This window comes from Chiloscyllium punctatum, chromosome 20, assembly GCF_047496795.1.
Source record: "Chiloscyllium punctatum isolate Juve2018m chromosome 20, sChiPun1.3, whole genome shotgun sequence".
Classification (NCBI taxonomy): Eukaryota; Metazoa; Chordata; class Chondrichthyes; order Orectolobiformes; family Hemiscylliidae; genus Chiloscyllium; species Chiloscyllium punctatum.
In genome coordinates this window covers 49,171,286-49,187,910 of record NC_092758.1, presented here as the reverse complement: position 1 = coordinate 49,187,910, position 16,625 = coordinate 49,171,286, and the positions used below count along the sequence as shown (strand labels likewise).

General features: G+C 36.9%; 1 protein-coding gene across 3 annotated transcripts in view; it reads left to right on the top strand.

Moving 5' to 3' along the window:
* The window catches only part of unc5a (unc-5 netrin receptor A), a 586,231-nt gene extending 572,879 nt beyond the window's left edge, over nucleotides 1-13,352 (top strand). For 2 of the 3 annotated variants that reach the window (XM_072590883.1, XM_072590882.1), the window contains exons 15-16: nucleotides 1,374-1,552; nucleotides 4,802-13,352. In XM_072590883.1, the coding sequence (XP_072446984.1) occupies nucleotides 1,374-1,552; nucleotides 4,802-4,967 (345 nt within the window). In that variant the 3' untranslated portion in view covers nucleotides 4,968-13,352. The remainder of the gene's footprint in view (nucleotides 1-1,373; nucleotides 1,553-4,801) is intronic. The other variant, XM_072590885.1, reaches the window with a different exon arrangement.
* Nucleotides 13,353-16,625: the final 3,273 nt, after the last annotated feature.

Below are 16,625 nucleotides of genomic sequence, written 5' to 3'. Positions count from 1 at the left end.
ATATACTTTCACATGAGTACTATAGTCTAAAGCTATAAATACTAATGATTGAGTCCAATTTTCTTGCCATTACATGGCTGACCAAGAAACGTTCCCTTTCTTACTACTGCTACTGGCTTTTGCTGGAAGGATTTCAGATTTGGCCAGAAATCTTCCTTAGCCACCAAATCCTGGAGAGGAACTGGAATTGAGAACCTCCGGCTCAGAGGCAGTGACCACAAGACCACTTTTTCAAGAGTGTCTGGAAATAAACTAATCATTGATCTTCAGCAACATTCAGGTTATAATAATCTGTAACAATGTATGAAATCTCCATATAAGGTTATTACTCTAAACTGCTACCAAATAAATTCTGTGTGTACACGTGAGAATTTTTTAAACTTAATAATAGCAGAAGATTAGCCTTTAATATTGAGCATCTGTTTTGTTAGGGAAATCAGAATCAAACAGTCAGACAAATTAAATGTGCTCGGCTGAAAACAAGTTAGAGAGAGATTATTGAGCAATTGTTATTAGTTTGATGATATTTGCATGGAATGTATAATGGGTATCAATACAGTAGAAAACATTATCCCGAGGAGAGAAAGCATAAACTACTTTCACTAAGCAAAAGTGCTTCCTATTTTAAAATATACTTCATTGTAATAAGAAAAAAATGCTACTTTGTTGTTAAATCTTTGGTTTAGTGGCCATTGAAATTACTTGTAGGTTGAGACATTGAGTTTATTAAATTAGATTACTTACAGTGTGGAAACAGGCCCTTTGGCCGAACAAGTCCACACCGACCCTCTGAAGAGCAACTCACCCAGACCCGTTCCCTTACATTTACCCCTTCACCTAACACTATGGGCAATCTAGCATGGCCAATTCACCTAACCTGCACACATTTGGACTGTGGGAGGAAACCCACGCAAACACGGGGAGAATGTGCAAACTCCACACAGACAGTTGACCAAGGCGGGAATTGGACCTGGGTCTCTGGCGCTGTGAGGCAGCAGTGCTAACTACTGTGCCACTGTGCCCACGTTTTTTTTAAACAAGATTAGATTCTCTACAGTGTGAAAACAGGCCCTCTGGCCCCAATAAGTCCACATCGCCTCTCCGAAGAGAAACCGACCCAATCCCATTCCCCGACCCTGACTAACGCAACTAACATTGTGAGCAATTTAGCATGGCCAATTCACCTTTAGTTTGGATGTCGATCTGAATGTCTATCTTTCTTTCTGCAAGAGAAAACAGATTCATGGCAGCAGGAACATTCAATAAACTGAAATATATATTGCCTGTATGGATTGTAAACGATTATGATGTGATCCCTGCAGAACTGAATGCATTATAACATGTTGAACTCAAATTATTTTTATTCCCTCAAGGACGTGAGGCAGGCAGACTTTCAATTTATGGAGCCAAACCATTGTGCCACATCTTTAGCAGGACCTTGTGCTTTTAAAATCCCTTATCTGATCCGACAGAAGATTTGTAGCAGTCTGGATATTCCAAATTCAAGAGGAAGTGACTGGAGAATGCTGGCATATAAATTGAAATTAGATCGGTGAGTCCCAAAAGATTGAAACAATCATTTGAAATCACAGGATTGTTACAACACAGAAGTCAACTTTTGTATCTATAACTGAACTCTGAACAAAAAATTCACCTAATGCCATTCCCATATTTTCTCTCTGCAACTCTCTACAGCCTTCCTTTTCAGATAACAACCAGTTCCCTTCTGAATATCTTGGTAGAATTTACCTCAACCATAATCTCAATCAATGCATTTCAAATTCTGACCACTCGTTGCATGAAAAGCTTTTTCTTATATCACCTTTGCTATCTGATTCTTGATTCTTTTTCTCTGTCTACCCTGTCCAGCCGTTTTAATATTTTGAATACCTTTATCAAATCTCCTTTTCTTCTCTGAAAGTATCCCAGCTTCTCTAACATAACCTGTGTTCCATATTATAAGTCCATAAGAAGCAGGAGCAGAAATAGATCATTCAGCTGATTGAGTCTGCTTTGCCATTCAATGAGAAACCCTTCATCAGGAACGTTGACTTACCAGCTCCTCGGATGCTGTCTGTTTGACCTGTTGTGCTTTTCTAGCTTCACATCTATTGACTTTGACTTCCAGCATTTTCATTCCTTACTGTCTCCAAGAATCTTGTGTATTTCAGTGAGGGTGTTCCTTATTTATCTATATTTCAATGTGTACAGTCCAACCTACTTAGCCTGTGTTCATTAGACAGTCCGTCCGTACTTGGTATTAGCCTTGTGAACCTTCTGTGGCTTATATCCAATGCCAATATATCTTTCATTAGCTAAGAACCCTAAAATTGTTCACAGTTTTCCAGATGTGGCCTTACTCATACCTTATATAGTTTTAGCAAAACCTTCCTACTTTTATATTCCATTCTCTTTGGGATAAAGGCCAATATTATATTTGCCTTCCCTATTACCTGGTGAAGATGGATTCTAGCTTTTTGTGATTAATGGATGAGAGCTCCCAAATTCCCCTCCTCTGTAGCTTTCTGCAATGTTTCTCCACTTAAGTAATATTGAGGTCTTCTATTCTTCTTACCAAGGTGTATAAGCTCATATTTTCCAACATTATCTTCCATCTGCCAAGTTTTTGACCACTTACTTAACTTGTGTATATCCCACTGCAGATTTTTTTAATCAACCTAATCACTTGTCTTCCCACAGATTTTTATATCATCTGCAAGTTTAGCTATAATGCATTCATTTTCACATTCCAGGCATTAATATATGTTGAAAATAATTGTGGCCATTGCACTGTTTCCTGTGACACTCAACCAGTTACAGATTGTCATCCTGAAGATGCTCCCCTATCCAGAATCAATTAGTTAGCCAATCCTCTATCCTTGCTAATATATTATCTCCAGCACAATGGGCTCTTACCTTATAAACAGACTAATATGTAGTGTGTTTTCAAACACCTTTTTAAAATCCAAATATATTACATCCACTGCTTTCCCACTATCTATCCTGCTTGTTGCCTTCTCAAAGAATCCTAATATAATTGTCTGGCAAAATTTCCCCTTCATGAAGTCATGATGTCTCTGATTGGTCATACTTCTACTGGCTCTGTTATTACATCGTTTATAAAAGAATGTAGCATTTTCCCAATAACAGGTCTTAGGTTTTTTTGTCCTTGCCTTTCAAATAAAGTTGTGACATTGGCAGTTTTTAATGATTTATTGGTCTTTAGCTCTATTAGTTTCCCTAACACTCTTTCACTAATGCCATTTATTAAATGTATATACTCTCCACCTATTCACCCTTGATTATTTAGTAATTTTGGAATGATATTAGTGTCTTCTACTGTGAAGACTGATGCAAAGATATTTTTTGTTTCCCCATTATTATTTCCCAAACCTCATTCTCTAAGGGACCTATGTTCACTTTGGCTTCTCTTTTCCTTTCTATGTATTTAAATAAGCTCTTGCTGTCTGTCTTGATTTTATTTGCAAGTTTACCCTTAAGCTAATTTTCTCCATGTTATTTTTTTGTTCATCTTTTGTTAGTTTCTTAAAGCTTTCCCATTCTTTGTCTTGCAATGTGGGGAAGGTTAGTGGTGTGCTTTTTCTTTCCATTTTTCTGTTATCTTTAACGTCCTTGGTAAACCTTCCTTGAATTCTTTTTCTTCACCAGAATATAACATTGTTGTGAGTGATCTGCTATTTCCTTTAATGTCGGCCATACTTCCTAAACTGTCTTTGCTGCTAAACTCCTTTCACAGTTCATTCCAGCCAGCTCTGTATATGATATTTTGTAATTACCTTAATTTAAGCTTAACATAGTTGTTTCCATTCATTCCTGAAGAAGGGCTTATGCCCGAAACATCAATTCTCCTGCTCCTTGGATGCTGCCTGGCCTGTTGTGTTTTTTCAGCATCACATTTTTCAACAATAGTTGTTTCCAACCCAAACTTCTCCCATTCAAACTGAGTGTTAAATCCTACCATGTTATAGGCATTCTTTCTTTGGGCATCATTTAGATTAGATTAGATTAGATTCCTACAGTGTGGAAATAGGCCCTTCAACCCAACTAGTCTACATTGACCCTCCGAAGAGTAACCCACCCAGACCATTTCCCTCTGAATAATGCACCTAACACTATGGGCAATTTAGCATGACCAATTCACCTGACCTGCACGTCTTTGGACTCTCATATCATTTTATAAACCTGCCTCTTTATACATTATCAGATCCAAAATAACCTGAGCCTTATTTGGATTGATTACATATTGTTTTAGGAAATTGTCTAGAATATACTTTGTGAGTAATTCCTCAGAGTTTCCTCTGCCAATCTGACTTTCCCAATCTACATGAGTATTAGAGTCACCCATTATTTTTGTTACATACCTTATTATCTGCTGCTTTATTATTTAGCCCACCATATAGCTACTATTATCCACTATTAAGATATATTTTCCCCCATTCATAAACTCTTCATGAGTTTTTTTGAAGAATTTGCATAAGTTCTAGTTACGAGGGAAGGTAGGTTACCTGAGTTTTAGTCAGTGTCATCTCAGCTTCTAAGACAAAGTGCATCAAAGCAAGCCAGTGAAAGATGTGTATATGTGTCAAATAATTTTGTGAAGTTCGTTATAGAGAAATGTCAATGGAGATCATACCTGTATGATTGTCTTTTTGAATTGTCAAGTGCTAAAAACATGAAAGATAATCTGTATTCACACCATTCTGAAGGTAAGTGTTGCAGTCTAAGAACATTAAAACTAATGTAATAGCTTTGAAACATTTTCATTTTTGTATCTTAACAGGTATCTCACTTACTTTGCATCTAAAGCTAGTCCAACCTCTGTGATTCTTGATTTATGGGAAGCTCAGCACTTTCATAATGGCAACCTGAACCATCTTGCCATGATCATGGCAGAAATGGGAAAGCAAGAACCAATGATATTTGTTGTATCAGAGGCAGAATGCTGAGTTGATTGGAATATGTCATTGACATGTTTTGAAAATTCATTTTATGAGAACACTCATTCAGAATTCACTGAAATCTTGCTTAAGCAGTAATTATTTCATCCTAACCAAGATTAATATATTTTCAGTGAATTAAGGCTTCTATGTAGATTTGCTAATTTTGTGAGCAAATATTTATGAATGAATTTGATTTTGTATTGTTAAGTATGTTCATTAATTCAAAAAGCTTCAAAGTATTTCTATTTGACTCTTTAAGGCTCATATGATAAACATACCACATGAAGAGGCACAGAGCAAGTTGATAAGTGTGAGAGCTAATCCTTTCCCTGTTGTTAAATTAACAAATTCCAGTTACAGTAAAGCATTACAGCCCCAAGCATTGCTCAACTAGAGAATGGAAGCATCAGCAAGGATGCCCACTCTTGTTTAATTAATTACAATGGCCAAACGTTTTTGTGTGGAAGGTAGATAAAGACAAGATTTACTAAGATAGTATAACACCATAGTCAAATATTCCACAAATGAGGGTTAGCATTTTGGTGAGCTGATGGATGACATCTATTCAAGGTCAAGAAATTAATTTACAGAGAAGTATTAAAATGTGTTGGAGGGTATCTTCAGCATCATTATTTGGCTGAAAGGGTCTGGCAGATAGTAAGCCAATTGTGGAACTCACCTAAGTTTTGAGAATCATTTTCAACCTCTTCACTAAGACAGTCTACTTTCATCTTTTAGACATCACCCAATTCACCTTTGTTTCAGCTGACCCGTTGCAAAAGCTACCATTCATGCTCTATTCCCTCTAGACTGGGCTACTTTAATGCACTGTTTGTTGATCCCCCATTTTTTTACCTTCTACAGACATGAGATCATATAAAAGTCTCTGTGTCACTGCTTACTGTCCTTGGATCACCATTGTGCTCACTGACCTATATTGGCTCCTGGCTTAGCAGCATACTGGTTTTAACATTCTCATCCTAGTTTTCAAATCCCTCCCATTTTTCTGTCTCTATCTCCTCCAGTCCTACAATCTTGAGTTACAGTGCTCCTCTAATTCTGGCCTCTTGTGCATTGCTATTGATGACCCAGCCTTCAGTTGCCTTGGCATCAAGATCTGGCATACCCTCCCTACATCTCTCAAAATCTGTATTACACTTCTCTATTTGATGATGCTCTTTAAAATCTATTCCATTGCCTAAGCCTTTGGTCATTTGATCTGATATCTCCTTATCTGGCTGAGTGTCTTACTTTGTTTTATAATCCTCCTGTGAAGTGTCTTGGGATGTTAAAGACACAACATAAATATAGGTTGTTGTTGCTGTTGTTCAATATTACATAAGCAATCCACTCTTTCAGCTAATGATTTGGATGGTGAAGTTGAAACTGACCTCTAGAATTACAGTCAATCGCAAGGTTAATAATCCATTCTGTGAAAAGAAAGTTGTTGTTCATTTCTTTTGCCAAATGTACATTAAAACAAAGATATGCCATGCTATTGATAATTATCTCAGTTTTTTTGTTGTTGACCACCTCAGCAAAATTTATATGGCATTTCAACTTAAGCTGATTTTCCTGAGACCAGGTAGTAGCAAAACTGCACATGCATTCAGGACAGTAAATTTTCAGTGTATGAAATTAAAGAAATGCTAAGTGAACTATGTCTATAGCTTTAAGGTATATTTCCTCAGTATTGTACATCAATTTCAGAAAACCTCCACTAAATTCCCTTGTTACTTAAATGGAAAAGCACAGAGCACATGAATGTCCTGAAACAAAGCTGGAGAAACTCTGTGGAAACTCTATCTGTGGAAAGAGAAACAAGTTAAAATTTTGAGTTTATATGACTCTTCATAAATTTATTTCTGAAGAAGAGTCATATCCAAGTTGAAATATTAACTCTGTTTTCTCTGGACAGATACTGCCAGATCTACTGAGTTTCTCTAGCATTCTGTGTTTGAGATTTCCAGCATATGCAATATTTTGCTTTTGCACAAATATTCTGAATTTATGGCAGTCATAAAGAGTTGTGCAAATTTATATCTAAACATAGTCGGATTTTTAAATAATATTTCTCCTTTATGACAGTTCCAAGGGCATTATTTTCTTGCTCCTCACTTAAACCAACCATATATTTTCTAGCAAAGACATTCCTGATGAAGGACTTATGCCCGAAACATCGACTCTCTTGCTCCTTGGGTGCTGCCTGGCCTGCTGTGCTTTTCCAGCACCACACTTTTTGACTCTGATCTCCAGCATCTGCAGTCCTCACTTTCTCCTATACATTTTCTGTGTCAAATAATGAGTTTATAGGAACTAAAATGATAGGCATTAAGAATTTTAAATCTTCTATGATTTAATTTTCTTAAAATCTAATGCACATGAATAATGGATTGATGGTTCTAATTATATATAATTCACTTGCATAAAAAATTCAAAAAAAAAAGAAAATGATGGAGGTCATGATTTATTTGGGCCATAATTTTTATGTTGCTTTCTACCAGTTACTTGTCATGTGAAGGTGGGAAACATTACTGCATTTGGCCAAGTTAGTCTTTTGTTTTAGGTAACCATTTAGCTGAGCTGGCTCGACAACTGGCTTGCAATATAGAATGATGACAACGCATGAATTCAGTTCCTCTACCAGTTGAGGTCAGCACGAAGATCCCAATCTCTCAGCTTCACACATCATGAGTTTGACCCACAGTTCAAACTCACCACCAGTTGCCTATTTCTGAGAGATTAGCCTAATAGTCCTCTGGGTCTATGACAACGTTACCTTTTGGTCTTTTTTCTTAAATACAAAACAGTATAATCAAAAACTAATGGATTAATATCAACGGAATACATTATATAATAAGGCCCAAGGAATAATAGATTAGTTTGTTTTTAAGAATGAGGAATTAGGTCTGCATTCTGGAATTTTAAAATAGAATGAATTGTTTTTTTTTATTTTGTATCATTTTATTTGGAACTTTGCTTGTGATAGAATGTTGTGCAATGTCTAAGCAGCCATGATAGAATTTGTCACAGTGGTCAAGGTTTGTGGACTGTTTTCAGAGTAGGTTGATAGAAGTGGATTTATTTGACATCTCCTCAGTGAAAAGGAATCTTTTAACATTTCTTTTCCATCTTTGTGACTACATGCAACAACCAGGCAGGGATTAGCAGATTAAGAGTCTATTCCATTCAGCTTCACAGTGATTCTTAGTCCCCAAAATCACAAGAACGAAATACATGCATCAAACAGGATTCAGTCAATCTTAAATTAATTAATTTATTAGACCATCAAAACTACAGTACACACCCTTTGTGATATGAGTGACAACTGCAGTTATTTATATGGCTGTTTGGTATGAGTGTTAATTGTAAGCCAGAATCTAGAGCTGACTAGTTTTTCTCCTCCTCCTCTTCCTGACTGTAATGATCACCCTATGATGCTTGGTTATAGTGTCCCAGCCATACTATCCTATATGTGGGCTTCAGGCATGAATTCTGTTAATAGTCTGCTGGATTGTCTGTTTTTTTTTTCAAGGTACTTTATCCAGGTTTTTAATCTCCTAATTTGTGCAGTACTGCAATGGCAAAAACAATACATTATCACAATCACTGCTATTTGCAGCAGAAAGCTATGTGATTCCTCCCCTAGTGATGAGTTTGTTGCCTATTCAGTTGTTCATGATCCTTCCATTCTTGACAGAAACTGATTTTGGGTCATTACCACAGTTAACTTGTAGCATTCTCTTGTTGTTAATGTTCTCCAAACTGGTCATGAGTTAGGGCTTTAGTTGGTTCATTTTCATCTGCATTGACGTTAACCATTCCATATCCTTCAAAGTCTCAAAGATCTGTATAATTGTGACAATGTTGAATTAGCATGGCATGGCAGGAGCTGCACTCTATTGAGTGCCTTCATCATTAGTTTTATGCTGCTGTTGACATTCTGACAAATGATCATTATATTCTCAGGCGAAGTTTGTTTAACCCTTAAGTAAGAAGATGGATATAAGTATTAAAGCAGCCTACCAATCGCACCATTTCCGGAAGTTTTAGACAATTTGCATGGATGCTACAGAGTTTATTTTAATTATTTTCTTCCAGTCAGGAATGAGGAAAGCCGCTGACAATATTAAACATGTTGATTTTTGTTTGACTAAACTGATAGAGACGCCACAATTTTCTTTAAATCAGGAACCTATGATGCAACCAGGACTATTCGAAATATGAAGTCATAGTGATCTTGCCCAGTGTCTGCCTCATCAGTAAAACCTAGAGGGATGAGAGCATTGCTGGCTAGATCAGCATTTATTGCCCATCCATAATTGCCCAGAGAGTGGTTACGAGTCAACCACATTGTGTGGGGTTTGGAGTCACAGGTAAGGATGGCAGTTCCCTTCCCAAAAGGACATAACTAGATGTCATTCTTTTCCTCAATATTCTGCAATGGATTCTTGGTCATCATTAAATTCTTCACTCCAGATATTTATTGAATTCAAATTCCACCATCTGCCACAGTGTGATTTGAACCTAAGATTATTGCTGGATTAGCAGCCCTTGCCACCCCTTAGATGTATTGAAGTAGTATTTAAATGAAGATTCAGCTATTGGATATTTGTTTTATTTAAATCACTATGACAATTTTTGGTTTATAACATTTTTCGGTAGGTTTTGTCAACTGACTCTCAGAAAAGTTATTTATTTGTCATTGGATCCTTCAAAAATTGGAGTAAGGAAAACAGTAGCAGCTGCAGCAATTGAATGTAATGTAATGGGCCAGACTCCTCACATTGACATCTGCTCCCTTTACCTCAGTTTGTTTTTTTTTGTCTTGATGGGATCTGGCCTTCTGTAGAAACATTGTTTTTTTCCTGTCCAAATGCATAACTAAAGCCTCTAGTGTTATAACTGAAAATCTGGACTTCCCTTTTCCCTGATGTTCAACCTGTGCAGCTCCGACATTCAGCCAGTGTCAGTAGAGGAGACCTGCAGGCGCCTTCCTTGAACTGAGTGTAGGATCCATTTAAAGAGGATCAGGCAGCCTTTAAGAAGAACACACTGGCTGCGCCTTGTTATTGCCACCATACCCTGTTCAGTGCCATGCAGCTGAAGTGCGCACATCAAACAATGTTTTTGTTTTTTTTTGTTCCTTAGCTCTAGCCAAATCAATTTTGTCGTTTGAATCCTCTGAAGCATTCTCTTTCTCCTTTGCTAATACCACCACCTCTCCTTTCGTGTTTTATTCAAATGTGTTATATTAGTCATTACGTACATCTTGTCCTGTTTTTCCAAGAGCCAGACTCCCTCATACTCACATCACTGTAATTCTGCATAGCAATCTGCACCTGTAAATCACCAATCGTATTTACTACATTCTGCAAATTTATGTGTATGCTGGAACTTGAACCCGGGTTCTCTTTTCTGGTGTAATCTGTCTTTCCTAGTATTTAGTGCACCTTGATATTCCTTACTGATATTCTTTCCTGATACTCTTGTTCCCTTGCTGATTTTGTTTAGACTCTGGTCATGACCACCAGTGAACCTTGCTCAGACACAATCCATCTGACTTGTCCTGGTACCATCTCCTCTTGATCCAGCCCCAGTGTCCCCAGAATCTAAAGCCCTCTCTTCCGAACCATCTTTTCAGCCACTAATTCATCTGGCTTACCTTATTTTTGTGCTCACTTGTTCATGGGAGTTACTTATTTTGAGTTCTTGCTTGTTAACTTTTTACCTAGCTCCTTAAAATCTGACTGTATCCCTCTCATTCCAATCTATATTATTGATAACAATGTGATCCACAGCGTCAAGCTGATCACTTTCCCAAAGGAAAGAAAATCCTTTAACCACTCTGGAACATTTTTGACCCTGGCACTATGGAGACAATATACCATGTTGGAGTCACATCTATGTTCACAGAAATGCCTGCCCATTTTCCAAATGAAGAAATCTTCCAAAACTTCAACCACTTGACTGGCTTCATTTCCTAGAATTAGGTTTAGCACTGCCCCTACTCTAGTAGGACTATCTATGTATGAGCACAAAAAATTCTCCTGGATACCTTTTAAAAATTTCACCTTGTTTAATCCTTTCACACTAAGGCAATCACAGTTATTGTTACCAAAGTTGAATTCGCCCACAACTATAACCCTGTTTCTCTCACATCTTTCTTTGATTTGCTTACATATCTGTTTCTCTATATCCCTCTGACTGTTGGGAAGCTTGTACTATAATCACAGAAAGATCATTGACCCTTTTTTCACTCTCACCAAGTGAAAACCATTTTAGGACATCCTCCCTTATTATGGCAGTCATGGTCTCCTTTATCAATACTGCAATGCCCCATCTCTCTCTCAGTTATACTGACCGTAATAAAGCCAGTGAACCTTTTTTTTAGTCTCATCCTCTTGTTCTTTACTTATGGCCATGAAATATTCTCCCTTTGGAAGTATATAACCGATTCACTTTTGAAAAAATATAAATAAATCTCTTCCATTACACTTTCAGCGAGCACATTCCAGATACCAACTTGTTGTGTTTTTTTTTAAAAATCTCATCTCACTTTGATTCTTTTGCTAATTCTTAATTTTTTTAAATCAAGTTATCAAATCTTTCATCCATGAAAATGTTTATTTCATTCCAAAATGGAAAGAAAATGGGAAGCTGATTAGTATTTCAAATGCTTCATTAGTTTAGTTATCTTGAACATGGAAAGGCAGTCCAGTGTGATGGAGCCTCATTTTTAAATGTCCTTTGGTTGCTTTAGGACAGGTTATGTTCAAGGACTGAATGGACATAGCATGCTTGTAAAATCAATTGCAATCCAACACCTACACTACTGGTCAATCACTGGAAAGATTGAATCAGCCTTTAGATAACTATGCATTAAAACAAATTTAATACTTCAAAATCACAACAGAAATTGTTTGATAAAATGTAGTAAAACAACCAACAACAGATGGCAATGATTAACTCTGCATTGATCATATTAGCAATCACTACATATTTAGAATGCACAAGAACTGCTCTGTAATAACTATTATAAACTGCAGGCTCTAGAACAGCAGTAAATTACCATTTCTTATTCCTTCCCCTTTAACATACCTCTCCTCATTTTCCGCAACATTGCTAAGCAGTATAGCCACTACTACTTTATATTGAGAAAGTAATTCAGCTTATGGGTGGATTTACAAATTGTAAATTTTTTGCGATGGAATCGCTTACATATTAGAAGGCTTTTGCTGGAAGGTCTTGGGAATACATGTTTTGTAGTGTTATTGTAGTAAATTTTACAACTGTGAGGATTATGTAAGATGTGTGTAATTATTTTCTACGTAGTCCTTTGCTGCTTGCTGTCATTTGCTGTATATGATGTAAAAATGCTACCGACAAAAGCATTTCATGTAAATTATCATTGCAACATCACCTTTAAATAGAATCCTTTGTATTAAAAATGTTTGTGAGACAAATACTTACATTGTTTCAACAGTGCCATTTTATACTTACTTTGTATCAAGTGTATATCCTTTTTAATTAACCCTTTGAAGATAACATTACAGCACCAAAACAATAATACAATACACTTTATTTTAAGGCTACAGGGTATGAAATGTTCTAGCCAACCTTTATAGATTTTAAGTGAAGCATTGAAAATGTCTCCACTATTCAAAGAGTTAATTAACATTTACATTGTTTGATCATATTCCATAGTAATGTATACTCTGTTTTCGGTTTAATTCATGTCTTCAAATGTTGACTGTATGCACTGGGTACTCCAATTAGTATCCATTCTCCATTCAGCAGCAAGATCAGCCTGCTTTAAATTAGTTTCTGTGTTTGTGTACTTCCCTGATGTATAGAAAATTAACAAAAAGCAAAGATTGTGACCAATACACCAAAAGCAGTTTGGGGCTAATAAGGCAAGTTTCTGTTAAGTGTTAACCAACAATGTAAATTTTGGTTGCAAAAAGTACAATTGCATTTTTCTTCAACAAACATAAGAAATAGACAATACAGTTTACTTAGGACTTAAATTTTTCCTGTTTTGGCTTATGGTTCTGTATCTTTGTGCTGAGAAATCTTATTGCTGTTTTCCTTATGACTGTTTTTAAACCCAAGTTACTGTTTATAATGCTATATAGTTGAACTTTAAAAAATCCAGTGGTAATATGAAATTTAATGTTTTTCCACATGCATTTTGTTGTCCAGCTGTTGTGAAACTACGTTGCATTTTAGATCACAATGACCAAGTGCAGTACTCTGAATTAAGTTGGAATACAGCAGTATGTAGATGTTCTATTTTGAAAAGTAATTCTGAAGTGCTTTCAAATATATTGGCCTTATGTATATATTCATCCACTACAGTAAATTTATGTATTGTAATTTAACCCAAGACTCCAGTAAATGAAGTATATATTGTTAAATATGTTGATTTGTTCTTTTCTGCCTTTTTGTATACTGATTTAGTATTAGAACAGAAGGCAGGTTATCAGGAATTGAAAGGTAACCTTTTTAACTCATAGAAAATGACTTTTAAATTATTTAATTGGGTAAGCCTATTCTAAAGTATACACTTCTGGACTCACGAGGTTACAAAATGAAAAAGAAACTTTTTTTTATGCATTCATGGATGAGTGCATCACTAGGTAGGCCAGTATTCACAGTAATACACAATGTCTTTGTTATTATTGAATATATTTGTAAACAAAAGGGATTAAAAAAGTTACAATATATGGCTCAAAGTAGTGTATTTCCATATTAGTGACAACATTTTGTTTGGTGGAGAGGAATTGAAAACATTGGGTGTAGTAAATACATTGTTTTCCTATTTTCTGAATAGTATGTTAAATACAAACCTAACTTGGCAGCTTTAATTTTTTATTGACTAATTTAAGCCATTCAGCAGTACACCTAAAAGCAATTTGTTACTAAGATCAGTGTTTGGGGATATCAAAAAAAAACCCTAATTCCACAGCATTCTATTTATATTAGCATTAAAGATAGGAAAAAAAATTCAATCAGATCATGATATATCAATTTGATTTATTGTCACATGTACCGAGATGCAATGAAAAGTATTGTTTTGCATAGTATCAGGCAAATCATACCTTACATAAGTACTTTCAGGTAATAGAATAAAATGCAGAATATAGTGTTATAGAAGGTGCAGAAAAGGATGAACTGCAATATATAAGAGATACATTCGAAAGACTGATAAGTGGGGAAGAAGCTGTTCTCAAATCTGTTGGTACATACTTTCAAACTTTGAATCTGCTGCCTGATAGCAGAGGGCAGAAGAGAGTATAACTGCAGTGGAAGGGATCTTTGATTACATCGGCTACTTTCCTGAGATAGCGGTAGGTACAGACAGAGTCAATGGAAGAAAGGCTGGTTTGTGAGATGGTCTGGGCTACATTCACAACTCTCTGTAATTTCTTATGGACTTGGGCAGAGCAATTTCATACCAAGCTGCAATGCATCTGGATAGGATGCTATCCATGGTGCATCTACAAGAATTGTAAGAGACATTGTAGACATGCTGAATTGCCTTAGCTTTCTGAGGAAGTAGAGGCAACGGTGTGTTTTCTTGACTGTCACGTCAATGTGGATGGACCAAGACAGTTTGATCATAGGAACTTGAAGCTCTCGACGATCTCCACCTCAGCACCATTGACACAGACAGGGCTGAGTCCTCCATTCTATTTCCTGAAGTCGATGACAAGTTCCTTCATTTTGCTGACATTGGGGAACATAGAACATAGAACAATACAGCACAGAACAGGCCCTTCGGCCCACGATGTTGTGCCGAACTTCTATCCTAGATTAAGCACCCATCCATGTACCTATCCAAATGCCGCTTAAAGGTCGCCAATGAATCTGACTCTACCACTCCCACGGGCAGCGCATTCCATGCCCCCACCACTCTCTGGGTAAAGGACCCACCCCTGACATCTCCCCTATACCTTCCACCCTTCACCTTAAATTTATGTCCCCTTGTAACACTCTGTTGTACCCGGGGAAAAAGTTTCTGACTGTCTACTCTATCTATTCCTCTGATCATCTTATAAACCTCTATCAAGTCACCCCTCATCCTTCGCCGTTCCAACGAGAAAAGGCCGAGAACTCTCAACCTATCCTCGTACGACCTACTCTCCATTCCAGGCAACATCCTGGTAAATCTTCTCTGCACCCTCTCCAAAGCTTCCACATCTTTCCTAAAGTGAGGCGACCAGAACTGCACACAGTACTCCAAATGTGGCCTAACCAAAGTCCTGTACAGCTGCAACATCACTTCACGACTCTTGAATTCAATCCCTCTGCTAATGAACGAGAAGATATTGTTGTCTTTATAATGTGCCACTAAGCTGTCTATGTCTTTTGTGTACTCACAATCATTAGAGATCCGACCCATTATGGTGGTGTCAATAGCAAATTTGTAAATGGAGTTAGATCTGAATTTGACCACATAGCCCTGAATGTACAAGGAGTACAATAAAGAGCTGAGTATGCAGCCTTTCCAGGTATTGGTGTTGAGGATTATCATGAAGGAAGGTGGGGTTGTTGCCTATTCTTACTGATTGCAGTCTGTGGATCAGCAAGTTGAGGATTCAGTTGCAGAAGATTTTGGAGTTTGGAAGTGAGTTTTGTTGAATTATAATGTTGAAAGCTAAAGTCGATAAATAGGAATCTGGCGTAGGTGTCCTTGTTATCCAAATGTTCCAGGGAGATGGTGTCTGCTGTGGACTTGCTTATTGCAACAGTGATGGATATGGCAATCTGGAGTTGACGTGTGCCATTATTAAGCTCTTGAAGCACTTCATAATGATGTCAGAGCCACAGGGCAGTAGTCATTAAGGCATATTGCCTAATTTTATTTTGGCACCGACAAATTGGAAGATATTCTTAAAAATAACATAGAATAATTAACTAACAACTATTTACAACTCCTTCCACTAACCTTTTTTAACTTTCCCTTCTGTAATACTAGTCCGATAAAACCCCCACTTACGGTTTACTGAAAAATTCAAATTTCAAAACACCAACCAGTGATCGAATCTTCTCTTTACCGTCCTCTGTAAACTTGCTCTCCAGGTGTGTGTTGATGTTTTTCTCTGTGCAAACTCCTTCTCTAGACAGGTATCTTTCAGAGTTCTGACCAGTAGCCTACATCTGTTGGTCTTTGACAGTTTTCACCCAACTGTTCAATTTTTCCCGGTCTTATACTGCCAAAGCATCAGATTGTGTCATTGGCTTTTAATATTGTCAATATACTACATTCAAACTTGACTGAAGTTTGGTATTTTTAGGAGGGGATAATTTAAACTGATTGGCCTAATTAAAATTTGTTTTTGTCTCCAGGCAACCAGCTATCCTAGCTGCTGGACCACATGTTACATTGTATCTTATGCTGAACACTGGGTACTGTCAGGTAGTTCTGCTGGCTTTTAACTTTCTTGAAAGGTACAGTACACCCACAAAGATCAGCCATTATTATTTTGAATGGTGGAGCAGACTTGGAAGGCTGTGTCCTGCTCCTATTTTTTATGTTTATGTTTTCCAATTTCTTGGATCAAAATCCTGGAACTCCCAGTCGAGGTCTGCCAGTATCTTTTGAATTTTAGCAATTCAAAAAGGCAGCCCATCACCACTTTGTCAGGGAAACTCTGG